Source organism: Podarcis filfolensis, assembly GCF_964270895.1.
Source record: "Podarcis filfolensis genome assembly, chromosome: 10".
NCBI lineage: Eukaryota > Metazoa > Chordata > Lepidosauria > Squamata > Lacertidae > Podarcis > Podarcis filfolensis.
The window spans coordinates 72,678,972-72,695,108 of record NC_139612.1 but is presented as its reverse complement, the minus strand read 5'-3'; the positions used below and the strand labels follow the sequence as shown (position 1 = coordinate 72,695,108).

Genomic DNA, 16,137 nt, shown 5'->3' with positions numbered 1-16,137 from the left:
GAAACAGCGGAGAGAACGAGGTGAAACTTCTACCTTTGCTAAGAATTTAAAACGATGCCCTGTATTCTACAGACAACATTCTGTGATGACCAACTTTATTCCGAAGAGTCAGAAGCAATATTTTTACACTTAAGTGAGGGGAAATACTACATTTGGCCTAATATATTCTTCCTTTCAGCCTTCTTTAAAATTCTCAGAGTCTTACGGCAGGAATCTTTTCTGCTCATATGCTGACCAGATATATTATCCGAATGGATGCACTGAACACCCAACAGGACGAGATAGCTTTCGACGTGGAAGGGAAAATTTCTATTGATCTCTGGGTCCTGCTGTGGGGCTTCCCTCTGGGGGAGCTGGCTTGCAACCAATTCTATGACTAGAGACATCCAACCTCCTCCCCTGGCGCAGACACCCCAAAGTGATCAAGCCAGGGACACACACACACAGGATCCTAGTGGGTGGAGTGCCAGGCTTTTATTGGCAATTGCAGAGATTACATTCCATGGTTATCATGAGCGATGCTGGAAGAGAAGAGCAGCCCTGAGAACAGAGAGAGAGGGCAGGCTGCCTGCCAAAGGCTAGCTTGCGCCAGAGAGCCCACTGCATCCCTGGCTCTCTCTGCTGGACATTCATAGAAATGCAGATACAACCAAGTTAACAAAGACCAAAAGGTGTCATTTATCTGCCACCGTGCCCAGCAAGCAAACCCATTCACGGGGAAAGGAAGAAACAACATGGAAGCCCCCCTCCCCTGAAAAATCTGGCCCTCCAGCAGGTCCAAAAGCTTGTGGTGCCCCTGGGCAAGGGGCAGGAGCCGCCCCCCAAGTCCTGGCCTCAACTGGCTGTCGTTCCAGAGAGGCTCCGACGAAGTGGACTGGGATTACATCTGGGGAGGGAAAGCCTCCAGAGCAAACCCTGCCCCCCCCCGCAGCCGAGGAGCGTCCTCTGGGGCGACCTTTGCCCTCTGGCCCTGCCTCCGAAGCCCTCCAGCTGCCTCCCCAGTCCTGGCCAAGGCGTCTCCTTGGGAAACCGCACGAGGGAACCAATCCAGTAATGGGAGACGGCGGCCAGAGCTGGGGGTCCCTGCAGAAGCAAGTAAGGCCTAGAGACCCTCTACCTCTGCCCCAAGGCCCACCAGAGTGGGGTGGGGCTCACTAGTCCTTGGCCTTCTGTTGTGCAGTCTCGGTCCCCAAAAGCAGCAGCCCCCCCATGCCATCTGTGGCTGGCACTGAGGCAGACCAGGAGGATGGGGAGGGGAGTCTAAGATCTGGAAGGGATGGGCTACGAAGGGAAGGAGAGGGCTGAGCTTGTGCATAGATCTGGGGCAGGAGAGAAATCTCTTGGGGAGAGGGCTGAGCAATGCCAAGGGAAGGCACAGTGGCAGAGGCAGCAGAGGGCATGGAGGGCCGAGGGCAACAGAAGGCGGAATGGAAGCAGGCGAGGGCCCTGGTGGGGGCGGGGCTCGCACATCCCCTCCCTGTCCCAAAGTGCAGAGATCTCTTCTTCCCACCTTCCCCCTGCCCAAGGAACCTCCATCACGGAGGGACCACCTGCCGGAAGCCATGCCTGCAGCATTTAGATGCCGGGCATCCTCCGGGTCTGCTGCCACCCCACGGGGGCTCCGTGGCCCCCTTGCCCGGCTACAAACCAGCCCAGCCAGAAGCCAGAGAGTTTTTGCCGCTGCGGAACGAGAGCTGGCCAGCCAACCCTCCTCCTGCGTCCGGGGAGAGAGCTTTGGTCCACTGGCAACGGTGCCTCTTGAGGTCCAGGAGTTCGAGTGCAGGTCCCGCGATGGCGCCAGCCAGGCCGAAGCCTGGGCGCGGAGGCAGGACGGGCGAGGGTCACTCGCAGAGAGATTTCTGCTGGAAGTAGGCTTCGAAGCGGCACTGGGCATATTCCTGGGAGGTAAGAGGAGAGGAGGGCAGAGTCAGGGTCAGGCATGGCACCACCTTTCCCAGAACATGAGAAGCCAACCAGCACCCAGTTCTAGAGGGAAGCCCTTGTTGCATAAAGCATCCGTCTGCCTTCACAAACCACTGGAAGTTCGCTGAAAGCATCACATGAGAAGAGCCTGCTGGGTCAGCAATGCAAGGACTCACCAGGTAGCCAAACTCGATGGTGGAGATCTTGGCCTGCAAGATGGACCACAAGCCCCAGAAGAAGTGGGAGGCCATCGCAAATCTGGGAGAGAGAGATGGAGAGGAGAGGAGTCAGGGAAGGAGGAGGAAGAGGAGCTGGAGGCGAGGCAACGGGGGTCCAAAGCGGCCTCTCTCCATCATATAGAGGGGTGCTGGCTCAGGGATGGAGCAGCTGCTCTGCACATCCATGCTTCCTGACTCCATGTGGGGCAGTGGTTAGAACAACGAGCTGGGACCCAGGAGAACATGGCCCACACTTGGCCACGAAGCTCGCTGGGTGGGGCCTGGGCCTGCCGCTACCTCTCTGTCTCAGCCCAACCTGACTCACAGGGTTGTTATGAGGATAAAATAGGGGCGGCATATGCTCAGAGACGTTGCGCCTGTTCATTGGGGTATATAGGAAGCCCAGAGCACTTGTTCTTTAGATGTCCCTTTTATGAAGAGGCACGTAGTGAGACCATTGATCCCCTGCTGGTGAGGCTCGCTGAGCTCCCGGAAAAGCAAAATTTTGACCTTTTCCTATTAGGGCCTTCTCAGTGATGGCTCCGACCTGATGGAATGCTCTGTCCCACGAGAACAGGGCCCTGCAGGATTTAACTTCCTTCCGCAGGGCCTGTAAGACAGAGCTATTCCACCTGGCTTTCAATTTGAACTAAGCCTGATCTTTTATTCCCCTTCCTTCCCCACCTCCGGTTTTTATGAAGATTACCCGCTCTGGGATCCCGTAGCTAATTCTCCCCTGGTCTCCTCGCTGGCCCGAATAGGACTAATTTAGCCAGCTAGCCCTGGTGATCATCTAATGCTTATTGGATGGATTTTCTCTTTAAATTGATTTTTGAATTCTGAATTTATTTTTATTCACGTTTTATACTGTATTTTATGCTGTTTTTTGTTGCATCAATTGTTTTAAATTTGTTGTTAGCCGCCCTGAGCCCGGTTTTCTGAACCGGGAAGGGCGGAGTATAAATAAAAAAAATTGTTACTATTATTAATTAATTCCCAAGGCCACTTTCCTGTGTTCCCAGACACTGACCGGCTGATCTCCAGAAGCATCTCCTCCTCGAGGCGCTCCTGCTCTTCCGGGGACGGGTGCGCTTTCTTCCCAGCCGCCTCCTCCAGGTAGCAGCGGATAAAATGCAGCTGTGGAAAAAGTAGCCTCAGGGTGAGTTGGGAGAACAGAGCTGGGTCCTGACGCAGCAGGCTGCTCCACTCTCTGAGATCTCCTTGCTTTGGCCTGCTTGCCCGAACATGCTCATTACTGATCCTCTTAATTTGATTTATAACCCACCCTTCCCCTCAAGGTCCCAGGGCAGGTCACCATGCTTTCAAAAGGCAACACTGGAAACCAAAAAGCTTTTGCTTTTTAGAGACCTACAGCTGTTTCTCCCCAATAAATATTTCCCTTTAAATAAAAAAAGACGATTTATTGCTTTTCGGTGAAGCTGAGAGGCAGCTCAGAGAAACAGAAGAGGCTGCTAGACCTGGCCAGTGGCCCATCTAGTCCAGAGTCCTGTTGTCCACGGTGGCACAATCAGATGCCTGTGTGAAAATTTGAAAGCAGGATTTGAGCGCAAGAACGACTCTCCCCTCCCCCCCATCTGGGATTGAGAAGGATTGCTGCCTTGGAGACACAGCACAGCCATCCTGGCTAGGAGCCCTCAAAAGCCCTCTGCTCCTCCATGAATTTGCCCAACCCTCTTTGAAAGCCTTCCAAATTGGTGGCCCTCGCTGCCTCCTGTGGCAGTGAGTTCCATAGTTCAGCTATGCGTGGAGGACTTCCTTTTCTCTGCCCTGAATCTTCCATCACCCAACTTCATCAGATGTCCACAAGTTCTGGTCTGACAAGAGAGAGAAAGACCTTTTCTCTACCCACTTTTTGCGTGCTGCGCATCATTTTATAAACTTCTAATGTGTTGCCTCTTTCCCACCTTCTCTCTGAACTAAAAGGTCGCAGACATTGCAATCTATCTTTGTAAGGTCATTGTGCCATCCCCTTTCCTAAACTTTTCCAAGCTCTGCAATATCCTTTTTGAGGTGAAGCAACCAGAATGTGGTTGTACCAAAATTTTGTACAGTGGTACCTCGGTTTAAGAACTTAATTCGTTTCAGAGGTCCATTCTTAACCTGAAACTGTTCTTAACCTGAAGCACCACTTTAGCTAATGGGGCCTCCCATTGCTGCTGTGCAATTTCTGTTCTTATCCTAAAGCAAAGTTCTTAGCCCGAGGTACTATTTCTGGGTTAGCAGAGTCTGTAACCTGAAGCTCCTGCCACCCGAGGTACCATTGTATAACAGCATGACACTATTGACAGCCTTGTTCCGAATCTTCCAAAATTCTGCTTCTGTATTTTAGTGGAGTTTAGTGTGCTTTTGAAAGAACTGTGACAGATGAGGGAGGCAGGAATCAATGTTCAAATAAAAATTCCTACAGTCTTGCTGCTTTGGGCAGGGGCTTGTGAGAGCACCCCCTCCCCAAAAGGCTGCCCTCCAGCCTCCCTGAGCCTCCAGCCTCCACAAGCATTAAGGCTACTCACCTGACCAGTTTCAAACGCACAGAGTCAGCTGCTAAGTCAAACGTGCACCAATGGCTGGTCAAGCCAGCAGCAACTTAGTGTAAGAGCCTAAGAGGTTTCTGCCAATTACGACGACACCCTCCAAAAAACCCATTACTTGATTAGATTCGAAACCAAAACTCTTGTAATCCGTGATTTATAACATAATGTTACGCAAATGTAAGGGAGAGACAGTGATATTCAGAGGACCCAGCTGTTGATATACTGGCATTTTTTCTGGAAGCCCAAAGGCAGGCCCCGTAAGTTAGAAATGGGTTTACAAAGCAATTATAATGCTTTCTTTATAACTACACAAATAAAAAATCAACACCCCTGCCCCCTGCGCAAAGCCTGCAGGAACTACAGAACACAGGCGTCTGCTTTCAAATGCAGTAACGGGGGAACCTAAATGCTTGTTGCAAACCACTTTTGAGATGTAAAGGCAGCCAAAATTATCAGGTATTTAGGACTTTAGAGAAAAGACGAGTGAGAGGCAACCTGATAGAAGCTTATAAAAATTATGCATGACATGGAGAAAGTGAAAAGAGAAAAGTTTCCTCTCTTCTCTCACAAGACTAAAAGTGATGCACAGCCAGCGAAGCTGAATGTTAAGAGGACTTATTGCAAACTGCTTTTAGCCAGGGTTTCCTGTTGGCCTTGATATTAATTCTCCTTCTACCTACATTTACTCAAACTGTGATACATCAGCAGTATGTTATATGAATGCACATGTGTCATTCTACTTCTCCCTTTTGCTGTGGACGCTTCAGCGCAACGGCAAGCCGCCAACATGGAATAATTTGGCGAGAAACAAAAATGGGGCGTCAACGGAGAAACGGCCACTTCCTTCAAGCAAGGGATGCCATGTCCTTGTGGCGAACAGAGGGCAGGCGTTACCTGTTGCTGGCGGCTGGGGTAGTTTTCTGGGCTGGCTTTGTAGAAAGGCCACTGGTCGTGGGCATAGTTGTACACCCATTCGCAGAAGTGATTGGCGATGTCGAAGCCCCTGCAGGGAGAGAGGGAGGGAGGGTGAAGCTGAACCCACTGGACTCTGTGACTGAGCATCAAGCCAGGATCCCCCGCGTGCCCCCCCTCCAATATGGGCAGGTCCCTCCAGTTGGCTTGCTGCAGGGCTGGGGCGTGGGACGCTTGCCAACGGGCTTCACTGGAATGAAACCTCTTTTGAGAGTTTCATGGCGGGAAAAAGCCCCATCAGTAGTGGGGCAGCAGGCCTGTCCCCCCCCCCCCATTTTTCCTCGGCACAAAGAAATCCAGAGACCTGCCTGGTTAAGGGGTCACCAAGCCTGGCCCTGCGGTCATTGCCAGGCCTCTTGCCAATAATAATAATAATAATCATAATAATAATAACAATAATAATAATTTCTTATTTATACCCCTCCCATCTGGCTGGGTTTCCCCAGACACTCTGGGCGGCTTGCAATGGAACACTAAAATACATTAACCTATTAAACATTAAAAGCTTCCCAAAACAGGGCTGCCTTCAGATGTCTTCTAAAAGTTTGGTAGTTATTTTTCTCTTTGACATCTGGTGGGAGGGTGTTCCACAGGGCAGGTGCCACTACCGAGAAGGCCCTCTGCCTGGTTCCCTGTAACTTGGCTTCTCGCAATGAGGGAACTGCCAGAAGGCCCTTGGTGCTGGACCTCAGTGTCCGGGCTGAATGATGGGGGTGGAGACGCTCCTTCAGGTCTACTGGACCAAGGCCATATAGGGCTTTAAAGGTCAGCACAAACACTTTGAATTGTGCTCGGAAACGTACTGAGAGCCAATGCAGATCTCTCAGGACCGGTGTTATGTGGTCCCGGCGGCCACTCCCAGTCACCAGTCTAGCTGCTGCATTCTGGATTAGTTGTAGTTTCTGGGTCACCTTCAAAGGTAGCCCCACATAGAGTGCATTGCAGTAGTCCAAGCGGGAGATAACCAGAGCATGCACCACTCTGGCAAGACAGTCTGTGGGCAGGGAGGGTCTCAGCCTGCGTACCAGATGGAGCTGATAAACAGCTGCCCTGGACACAGAATTGACCTGCGCCTCCATGGACAGCTGCGAGTCCAGAATGACCAAGTCCCGATGTCTGCCACCTGCTTCCCTCCCTGCCCTCTGCCCTCACCCCCAGCTCACCGGTAGTTGTAGCTGCTGTACTCAAAGTCAATCAGCATGAGGCGGTCAGAGGCGGCGGACTCACGCCCAGCCAGGAGCAGGATGTTCCCTGGGTTGTGGGGAGAGAAGGAACAAGAGCAGGAGAAGGCATCAGTGGCCACTCACCATGGCCGCTATGTGCGCCACCCCCCTCCACTGTCAAGGGAAGCATTGTGTACTGGTTAAGAGCGGTGGACTCGCAATCTGGTGAACCGGGTTCGATTCCCCGCTCCTCCACATGCAGCTGCTGGGGCCAGTCACACTTCTCTGAAGTCTCTCAGCCCCACTCACCTCACAGAGTGTTTGTTGTGGGGGAGGAAGGGAAAGGAGAATGTTAGCCGCTTTGAGACTCCTTCGGGTAGTGATAAAGCGGGATATCAAAGCCAAACTCTTCTTCTCTTTTTATAATTGTATTTATTTATATCCCACCTTCCCCTCCCCCCCGACAATAACTCAAGGCAGCTCAGTTGAAACAGAACCTTGTGGGGAAGCAACTGTTAAACGCATACATATTTTGTAGGTATAGGTAATTTTACATGTAATATATATGTGTAACAAAACATTTCTCTCCCATCGCCATCTGTATTTCACCAATGGTTTGATTTCACTCCCAAAAGTGCCCCTGTACCCTGAGACAGATGGATGCCAACAAAAATTGTGCACAGTGTATATCTCCCTCTGTGTGATCTACAAAAACATACAGATAATTGCAAGAAAAACAGCCCTCTCGTTAAAAGCAACCAGTTCCCCAAAGCCTGTTGGAACAAGGGCAGCACTCATCTGCTGAATAGGGATTCTATATCAGCTGGCGGAAGGAGAGCCAGGAGGGATCCCGTCTGGCTTCCCTAGGCAGGGGGCTCCAAAGACTGGGAGCTGCCACCAATAAGGCCCTGTCTTGCGTCTCTACCCAGTATGCCTGTGAGGGGGATCGGAATGAAAAAAGGGCCTCCTCTGGAGCTTGCAGAGCCCAGTCAGGTTCATATGAGGGAACAGGATCTTTCAGTATTCTTCTGGATACTGGTTTCTGGGAGTCACAGGTGGAGAGAGCCCTGTGGAACTCAGGTTCGGCTCCCAGAACTGGCCTCAATGGGCCCTTTGGGTCTGATCCAGCTGCAAGGCTCTTCTTATATGGCCTTCCATTCAGGGTGACTGCAGGCACTGCGTTGCTCTCACAGCAGAAGGAAGCCAGGGCCGTGTGCCTTGCCCCGCTCTGCTCCAAGGAGCAATCTCAGCATCATTCAGGGGGTGGGTGGGGAGTGGGACCCAATATTCACAGGCCCCTGACCAGAACCTGGGGGACAGATCACACCACCACCCCAGCTTCCCTTCCCCACTTCAGTGTCCTCACCTTCTTGCACGTCGTTGTGGCAGAAGACCACGGGGGACGGGGTGGACTCCAGCAGCTCCCTGAAATTCCAGGAGAGAGAGAGAGGAAAGAGAGTTGGGAGAATGAGGAGGGTGTTTGCTTTGCACAGGGGAACCCCCCACCCTGAAACAGAGCATATTTAGAGAGGGAAAGGGCCCCCCAAAAGAAAACACAGAAAATATTCACATCCACCCCATCAATTCATGGGAGACAAGACGGAGTTTTCTCCTGCTCCAGAGGGCAGGATTCAACCTGAACCAATAGATTCAAATGACAAAGGAGATTCCAGCTCAACATTCGGAATAACTTTCTGACGGCAAGAGCCATGGAATGGACAACTTTGGAAGGTGGTTGGAATCTCCTTTGTTGGAGGTTTTTAAACAGAGGTTGGATGGCTGTCTTTCAGGGATTCTTTTGCTGTGTTTCCTGCAATGCAGGGGGTTGGACTAGATGGCTCTTGGAGATACCATCCGTCTCTACAATTCTGTGGTTATGTTGGCCAGAAATGCATCTTCCCTGTTTTGAGGCCGGTTGCCTCTTGCAGCCAGAGGCTAAAGGCATGTCGCTGCTTCAGACAAGTCCAACAACTGGTCCATTTCCTCTGGCGTTGGAGTCCACCCCCACTGCTGCCCCAAAGCCTCCTGGCAGGAGAGGGGCTGAGGCAGGCAAGGGAGCTGCTCTGCCACTTAGTGCTATGAACCCTGCCTTGGCAGGGGGTGCGTGACGGACAGCAAGGAGCAAGGCATCCCATCACGGACTTGCTAATTCTGCCAGGGGGCACAGCACTGACCCAAGGCTCCCAATCCTGTGCCCCACTGCCGCCCGCTCACCTGAGGCTGCGCATTTCCGCTTCCAAGTTGTATGCCTTGAGCTTATTGAGCTTCTGCAGCTGGGCTTCCTGGGGGAAGGTCAGATCGGAGATCTGCCTCAAGTACCTGCCAACAGGGGGAAAGGAGAATCGGTCAGTCACTGGCTTTCTCCAGCCACAACCCAACAGGCTGTGATGGCCTGGTACTCGGGACCAGAGGAGTCTCAGTCTGCACTGGATCCTTTGCCTCAGGCATCATCTGAACCGAGTCTGGGGCCTGATTCTGAAGAGCCCCAGTCTGCACAGGTTCCCCTGCAACAAACCCCAGCTGGGCCGAGTCAGGGGCCTGAGCCTGCCCTGGCTCCAGATGCGGGGATGACCTCGTTGCCTTCAGCTGGGCCATCACTTACGGCTGCTCCACTACCGGTTGGGTCAGGGGAGGCTGAGGCAGCCCCTGGGTCTAGTCACCCACCAACGTCTCCTGAGCTGCAGAGACTAAGGTCTGAGAGAAGGAGAGACCTGAGTACTCGCAGGAGGAGTGCTTGCCTTCGGGCGAGACAGGGAGGTGAGTCGCCAGGGGATCAGGACCGGCCGTTACCCCAACAGAGATCAAAGGCTGTCGGACTCTGCCCCAGGTTGCAGGAGCAACATTGCTGTTTGCCAGAACCTGCTTGAGATCCTGTACCTGTCCTTGCCTGGTTTCCTGCCTCGTGTCCTGCCTTGGCCCTGTTGGACTGACTCTTAGCGAAACCTCCGGATTCTGGACTGGTCCTGGACTGCGTTTCAAGGGTTTCCCCTGGGCCCAGCACACTCCTTATTCACTTTTTGTACCATATCTCCTCTTATCCTCCCTGTTAGTTCGGCAATATGGAAGTATTCCATCATTTTAGATAACCAGTCTGTTTTAGTTGGGACGCTGCTGCTTTTCCAATTGTTGGCTATCAATAACCCTGCTGCAGTAGTTGCATACATAAAATATTGGTCTGACTGTTCTTTTTATTTCCTCTGCCATGATACCTAGGAGAAAGGATTCCGGGTTTCCTAGCCTGCAGCTTTCAAAAGCGCAAGGAGCCTTACTTCTCCATCGTCCCGAACATCCACTTGGGCTGCTTATTGAAGGGCATCACCATCTCGTGGAAGCGAGCCATCTTCGTGGCAATCTCCCCCGAGATGCTGGGGTCGGGCAAGTCCTCCGTGGTCAGGCGGCGGCTCTGCGGGGAAGAGACACGGGCGGCATGAGAGCCTCTTCCTCTCCCACCCGACGGAAGCCAATCCCTCTGTGAGCAATAGCTCCGTGGGACCTGCCCCAGAGGTGTGGGGACCCCTGCGCAACAGAGCGCAGAAACAGCAGGCAAGAAAACATCTTTTGAGAGTCCGTATCACGGGTGGAGGAAAGTTGGGTATGCGTGTCTGGGGCCACCAAACCACAGCCAGAAAATGAAGGAGGGCATTGTCTCGGACCCAGGTTCCAATGTCTGCATGCTGGCAACATTCAACCTCACAGGGCTGCTGTGGTGAGAACACTGGACAGCCAACTTGTACAAAGCGTTACTCAGAATAGCAGCTTGCACAACCCACTGGCTCCCGGTGGAGTACAGGATCAGGTTTAAGGTGCTGGTTTTAACCTTTAAAGCCCTATACGGCCTAGGACCCTCGTACCTACGGGACCGCCTCTCCTGGTATGCCCCATGGAGGACCTTACGGTCTTCAACTAAAAACATCTTGAAGATCCCGGGCCACAGGGAGGTTAGGCTGGCCTCAACCAGAGCCAGGGCTTTATCAGCCGTGGCCCCGACGTGGTGGAACAAGAGACTAGGGCCCTGCGGGACTTGACATCTTTCCGCAGGGCCTGCAAGACAGAGCTGTTCCACCAGGCCTTTGGCCAAGGCACAGTCTGACCCCCTCCTTCGGTAATCCTCATAGAACTCTAGCCCAATGGTTGCCATTAATTTGATTCTGAATTGATTTTAGAATGTATTTCAATTAATTGATTGTGATTTTATGTAAACTGTGTTGTTTTTACTGTTGTTAGCCGCTCTGAGCCCGGCTTTGGCTGGGGAGGGCGGGATATAAAAAAATATTATTATTATTATTATTATGAAATTCAAAGCGGAAACCGTTAATTGCATTTATTCAGAGCCCAATTAAAACTATTTAGTTCAGGCTTCCTCGAACTCGGCCCTCCAGATGTTTTGAGACTACAATTCCCATCACCCCTGACCACTAGGGATCATGGGAATTGTAGGCCAAAAACATCTGGAGGGCCGAGTTTGAGGAAGCCTGATTTAGTTTAATTAATTCCAACAAACCTGATGAACTTGATCCAGCTTTTCCCAGTCTGAAAGCCATTTACACCTCCCATATTCCTTCTGCCAGCCCCTCAGGTAATCCCGCCCACCCCGCGAACCGCTGATCCAGGGCACAGCCAACAACCCACCGGGATATATTCCTCCAGGCGCCCCTGGGGGAAGATGCCGTAGAGTCGCGGTCCCAGCATCCGCTCGGCCAGGATGGCAAACATGACGCTCTCGAGAACCAGCGAGTCGACCCCCTGCGGGAGAGAGAAAGGCGATGGGGTCAGATTCTGCCCTTGCCACCACCCCCGAAGAGAGAGGGCGTTGCACAGCCCTGGCAGAGAAAGACGTGCAAATCATAGAACTGTAGAGGTGGAAGGGACCCTGACAGTCACTTGACAGTCAGATGGCCTCAGCAGGGAAGGCAGCAGAATTGCGGGGCCTCCAAACCCCAGAGGGACAGAGAAGACAAAAAGGATTCTAGATCAGGCTGGCCACAAACGAGACCCTGAAATGGCCTAAGAACAGAAGAAGAGCCTGCTGGATCAGGCCAACGGCCCATCGAGTCCAGCATCCTGTTCTCACAGTGGCTGACCAGATGCCTCTTTGGGAAAACCTGCATGCCGGATTCAAGCACCCAGAGCAGCACTTTCCATTCCTGCGGTTTTAAGTAACTGGGATTCAGAAGCTTTCCTTCCTCCTGCTGTGGATGGCATAACAGAGCCATCCTGGCCGGTGGCCATTGATAGCCCTCTCCTCCTCCAGGAATCTATCTAATCCTCTTCAAAATCCACAACCCGAAGCCTCTTGGAGCGCAGCGGGAGTTCCTGCTGCGCTCTGGAGGCTTCAGGCGGCTACGTCGGAAGCCTGAAGAGCGAGAGGGGTTGGTGCGTACTGACCCCTCTCACTCTCCAGGCTTCAGTGAAGGCAACCCGAAGCCTCCGGAGCGCAGCGGGAGTTCCTGCTGTGCTCCGGAGGCTTTGGGTTCCTTTAGACCTGCTCCCCAGGGCTGGTGGTGGGGGAAGCCCAGCTTTCCCCCGCCAGCCCCAAAGAGCAGGTCAGGGAGCAGCGGAAAGGATGCGCACAGCCTTCCCGCTGCTCCCCGAGCTTGTGGGGCTGGCGGGGGAAGCCCGGGTCCCGCCCCAGTCCCAGGGACCACACATTTGCTCCATAAGACGCACAGACATTTCCCCTTAGATTTTAAGAGGAAAAAAGTGCCTCTTACGAAGTGAAAAATATGGTAACCAGGAGAGCTGCTCCTTTGCAACCAGAACTGGAGGAGGATTGAGACCCGCCCACCCAGGCTGCCCCCAGTGGTAAAAAGCAAAAATTGCAGACGAGAGCCCTAGTTCTTGCTGGATCTTCAAATGAAGGGCAGGGCTGCATTTAGACACCTCCCTGCTCTTCACTAAAGTTTCCCGCAAGGTGCTGTCAGTGCTACATCAGTTCCTCTTCAGCCCCTGGGGAGCCAGCGCAGAGAAGGCCATGCAAAGGGGTTGGGAACCCAGAGCACCAGGACCAGAAGATCTCACCTGGAGGATGACTCCGTAGATACGCAGCAGAACTTGGCGTGGCTCATCTTCCGCAGTCACAATGTGATCGGGGAGGGTGCACTTGTAGAGGAGGTTGCTCAGCCCCCCGCTGTGGAGAAAGCACAACCCAGGAGGGGAGGAAGAGTCAGAAACGGGGAGGGCAGGTGGAGACTGAAGAACAGCAGAACTGGCAGGGAGAAAGAGCCTCCAGGCAGGTAAGCCAGCAATAACCTCCTTCCTCAGGAGGCCAAACACCCGCCCCTCCCAAGTGTCTGTGTGCTCGTGCTCAGACTTTAATAATGCCAGAAGAGCCTCCTGGATCAGGCCAATCACCCACCTAGGCAAGCATCCTGCTCTCACAAGGGCCAAGCAGATGCCCCAACAAAAAACCTGTAGCAGTAGTAGTAGTAATCTATTACTTCTACCTTGCCCATCTGGCCAGACCTCTCCAGCCACTCTGGGCAGCTCCTAACAGAATATTAAAAACACAATAAAACATCAAACATTAAAAACGACCCTAAACAGGGCTGCCTTCAGATGTCTTCTAAAAGTCAGATACAGTCATACCTCGGGTTACAGACGCTTCAGGTTGCATTTTTTCGGGTTGCGGACTGCCAAAACCCAGAAGTACCAAAACGGGTTACTTCCGGGTTTCAGCGGTTGTGTATACGCAGAAGCGCTAAATCGCGCTTTGCGCAGAAGTGCCAAATCGCAAACCGCACACGCACAGATGCATCCACTGTATATAAAAAAAATGAAAGCTGCAGGCTCGACTGCCCCAGTTGTGGGTAGGGCACTGGGAGAACATTACCAGTGACTGCTTGACACAATGGCTCAGCACTGCCTCTACAGCTGGAGGAGGCAATGTTTCTGAATCCCAGTTGCTGGAAGACACATTAGGGGAGAGTTGCTCCTGGGCTCAGATCCTTATGTTTTATGCTATGAAAATTAGGTAGTGTGTTGTGTAAATGTATATCTTTTATATGTTCATAAAATAAAATAAAAAGGGGAAAAAAGGAAAGGTTGTCTCCACCGTGCGGGCAACAAAATGCCAATTTTAGCTACTCCCCAGATGTTCTGCCCTCCGTCACTGCCCTGTTGTTTGCCAGTCTCACTGGCAGCCCCCACCCCAGCCATGCTCTGTGCTGGGCAGGGCTCTGGCAGTGTGGGACGCGTTCCTGGAATGCCTTGAGAAGGAGACGGTGACCCGTGGGCCTGCTGTGACACATCCTACAGGAGAAAGGAACAATTGACCCACACCACTCCTCCTCTGGGGGCAGGAAAGGCGCAGAGCCTGCAAGGAAGAAGTGAGTCATTTTCCGGAGAGCTGAGCTGTCCAGCTGCAAAAGCAGCAGCAGCAGAAGCAAAGAATACTAATAAAATAATAATAAATTTTATTTATACCCCGCCCTCCCCAGCCAAGACCAGGCTCAGGGCAGCTAACAAAACAAGTTGATTGAAATACAACTTAAAAAACAAGATTAAAGTACAACATTAAAACATTAAAGAAGCAGGCCAGAGGGATTTATATCTCTCTATATATACAGGAACGTAATTGCAAGGGCCTACGGCTTCAAATATCTGAAGGGCTGTGACGTGGAAGATGGAGCAAGGTTACAAGGAGCAGCGGCTTCAAGTTACAAGATAGGAGATTCCGGCTCAACATCAGGAAGAGCTTTCCGATGGCAAGAGATGGCAAGAGATGTTCGAGGGAACGGGCGCCCTCTGGAGAGGCTGGGCTCTCCTTCCTGGAAAGGTGTTCTAAGCAGAGGTTAAGAATCCCTGGCAGATCACAACCTCCGCTTAAAAAACCACCAGCGAGATCCCACTTCCGAACAGCTCTCGCCAGCGGAAGGTTTATTCTTCCAGGTGTATTTAGTCAGGGTCTCGTTTCTTAGAACTTGAAGCCACCGGTTGGGTCCTACTCATCTGAGCAGGGGAAAGCAAGTTTGCGAAACCACACAACAACCCTGTGAGGTAGGTCAGGCTGACAGAAGACAGCGACTGGCCCTCACAGGGAGCTTCATGGCACAGTTGCAGGGGGATTCGAACCCTGATCTTTCTGAGGTTCTATTCTGACACTCTAACCATTACACCGCACTGCCTCTCCTCCCCATTTAACCTCTCCCGCAACAGCCCTGCCAGGTAGGTTAGGCTGAGGGGCAGTGACCAGCCCCCAAGGCCACCCTATGGCAGAGAGGCAAAACTTGGAACTCTGCTTTCCCCCAGATCCTAGTCTTCGTTTGAACCCCCACGCCAACCCTTCCAGGTAGGCTAGGCTGGGAGAAGTGAGGCCTGCCTCCCAAGGTTCCTGGCATCAAACCTCACTCCCTCCCAGGTCCTGGTCCAGCGCTCTAACCATTGCACGGCACTGCCTCTCCTCCCCATTGCACCCCCACACCAACCCTTCCAGGTAGGCTAGGCTGGGAGAGGCGGTGCCTGGCTCCCAAGGTTCATAGCTTCAAGCCCCGCTCCCTCCCAGGTCCTGGTCCAGCGCTCTAACCATTGCACGGCACTGCCTCTCCTCCCCATTTCACCCGCACGCCAACCCTGCGAGGTTGGCTAGCCTGAGGTTCTAGCCCCATTTCACCCCCCCCCCACAGACACAAACATAGCAACCCTGCGAGGCTGGTTCACGGGCGAGATTCGAACCCCATCCCTCCTCGGGGCTCTTTTCTGAAGCCCAGAGCTGGAAAGCCGGTGCGCCGCTATTCGACGCTCTACGGCAGACGCGGCGAGTGGCGAGAGGCTGACGTCACCCGGCGCGGCGCGGCTCTTGGGCGCATTACGGCGGCGGGGGCGGGGCTCACCTGACGGGGACGATGCCGAGGTCTTCGGGCGCCGCCAGGCAGCGCCAAGCGCCGGCCAGGAACTCCCGGCACCAGAGGAAGGCGCGGAGGCGCGTGGGCCCGGGCACGGCCGGGGAGCCCCGGGGCGAGCTGGGCACGGCGAAGTCCCCTCCGGACCCGTTTCCCTCAGGCGACTCCATCCCGCGGCCCGCTCGCCTGCGCGGGCCGGAGCCCGCCAATCAGAGAGCCGCTCGCCTCAGCGCCTCGGCCAATGGCGGCAGCGCCGGGCCTTCGCCCCACCCACCGGACCCCGGCCCGCCCAATCGCCTCTCCGTCGCTTGGACGGCCCCTTTCGCTCTCATTCGCCGCGCGTCCTCCTGGGCTCCGGCTTTGATTGGCCTCTCGCGGCGTCAACGTCGACGGAGCTGCTGACGGAGAGGTGGGCGCGGCCTTGGTCAGGCCCCACCCCGTAACCCCGTGGCCAATCCGGAGCCGCCGCTCC

The 16,137-nt window shown here is 53.4% G+C and overlaps 1 protein-coding gene and 1 long non-coding RNA gene across 2 annotated transcripts in view; one reads left to right on the top strand and one right to left on the bottom strand.

Annotated features, from left to right (window-relative positions):
- The window catches only part of LOC310743176, a 117,521-nt gene that overhangs the window by 81,270 nt on the left and 20,114 nt on the right, over positions 1-16,137 (top strand). The window lies entirely within an intron of this gene.
- On the bottom strand, positions 460-16,027 carry CHKB (choline kinase beta). Its single transcript, XM_083573043.1, has 11 exons — positions 15,657-16,027; positions 12,847-12,955; positions 11,458-11,571; positions 10,098-10,231; positions 9,043-9,147; positions 8,195-8,253; positions 6,829-6,916; positions 5,588-5,696; positions 3,172-3,278; positions 2,100-2,181; positions 460-1,898 (listed from the first exon to the last, which is right to left on the bottom strand). The coding sequence occupies exons 1-11, from the start codon at positions 15,833-15,835 to the stop codon at positions 1,842-1,844; spliced, it is 1,143 nt and encodes a 380-aa protein (XP_083429169.1). The 5' UTR covers positions 15,836-16,027; the 3' UTR covers positions 460-1,841.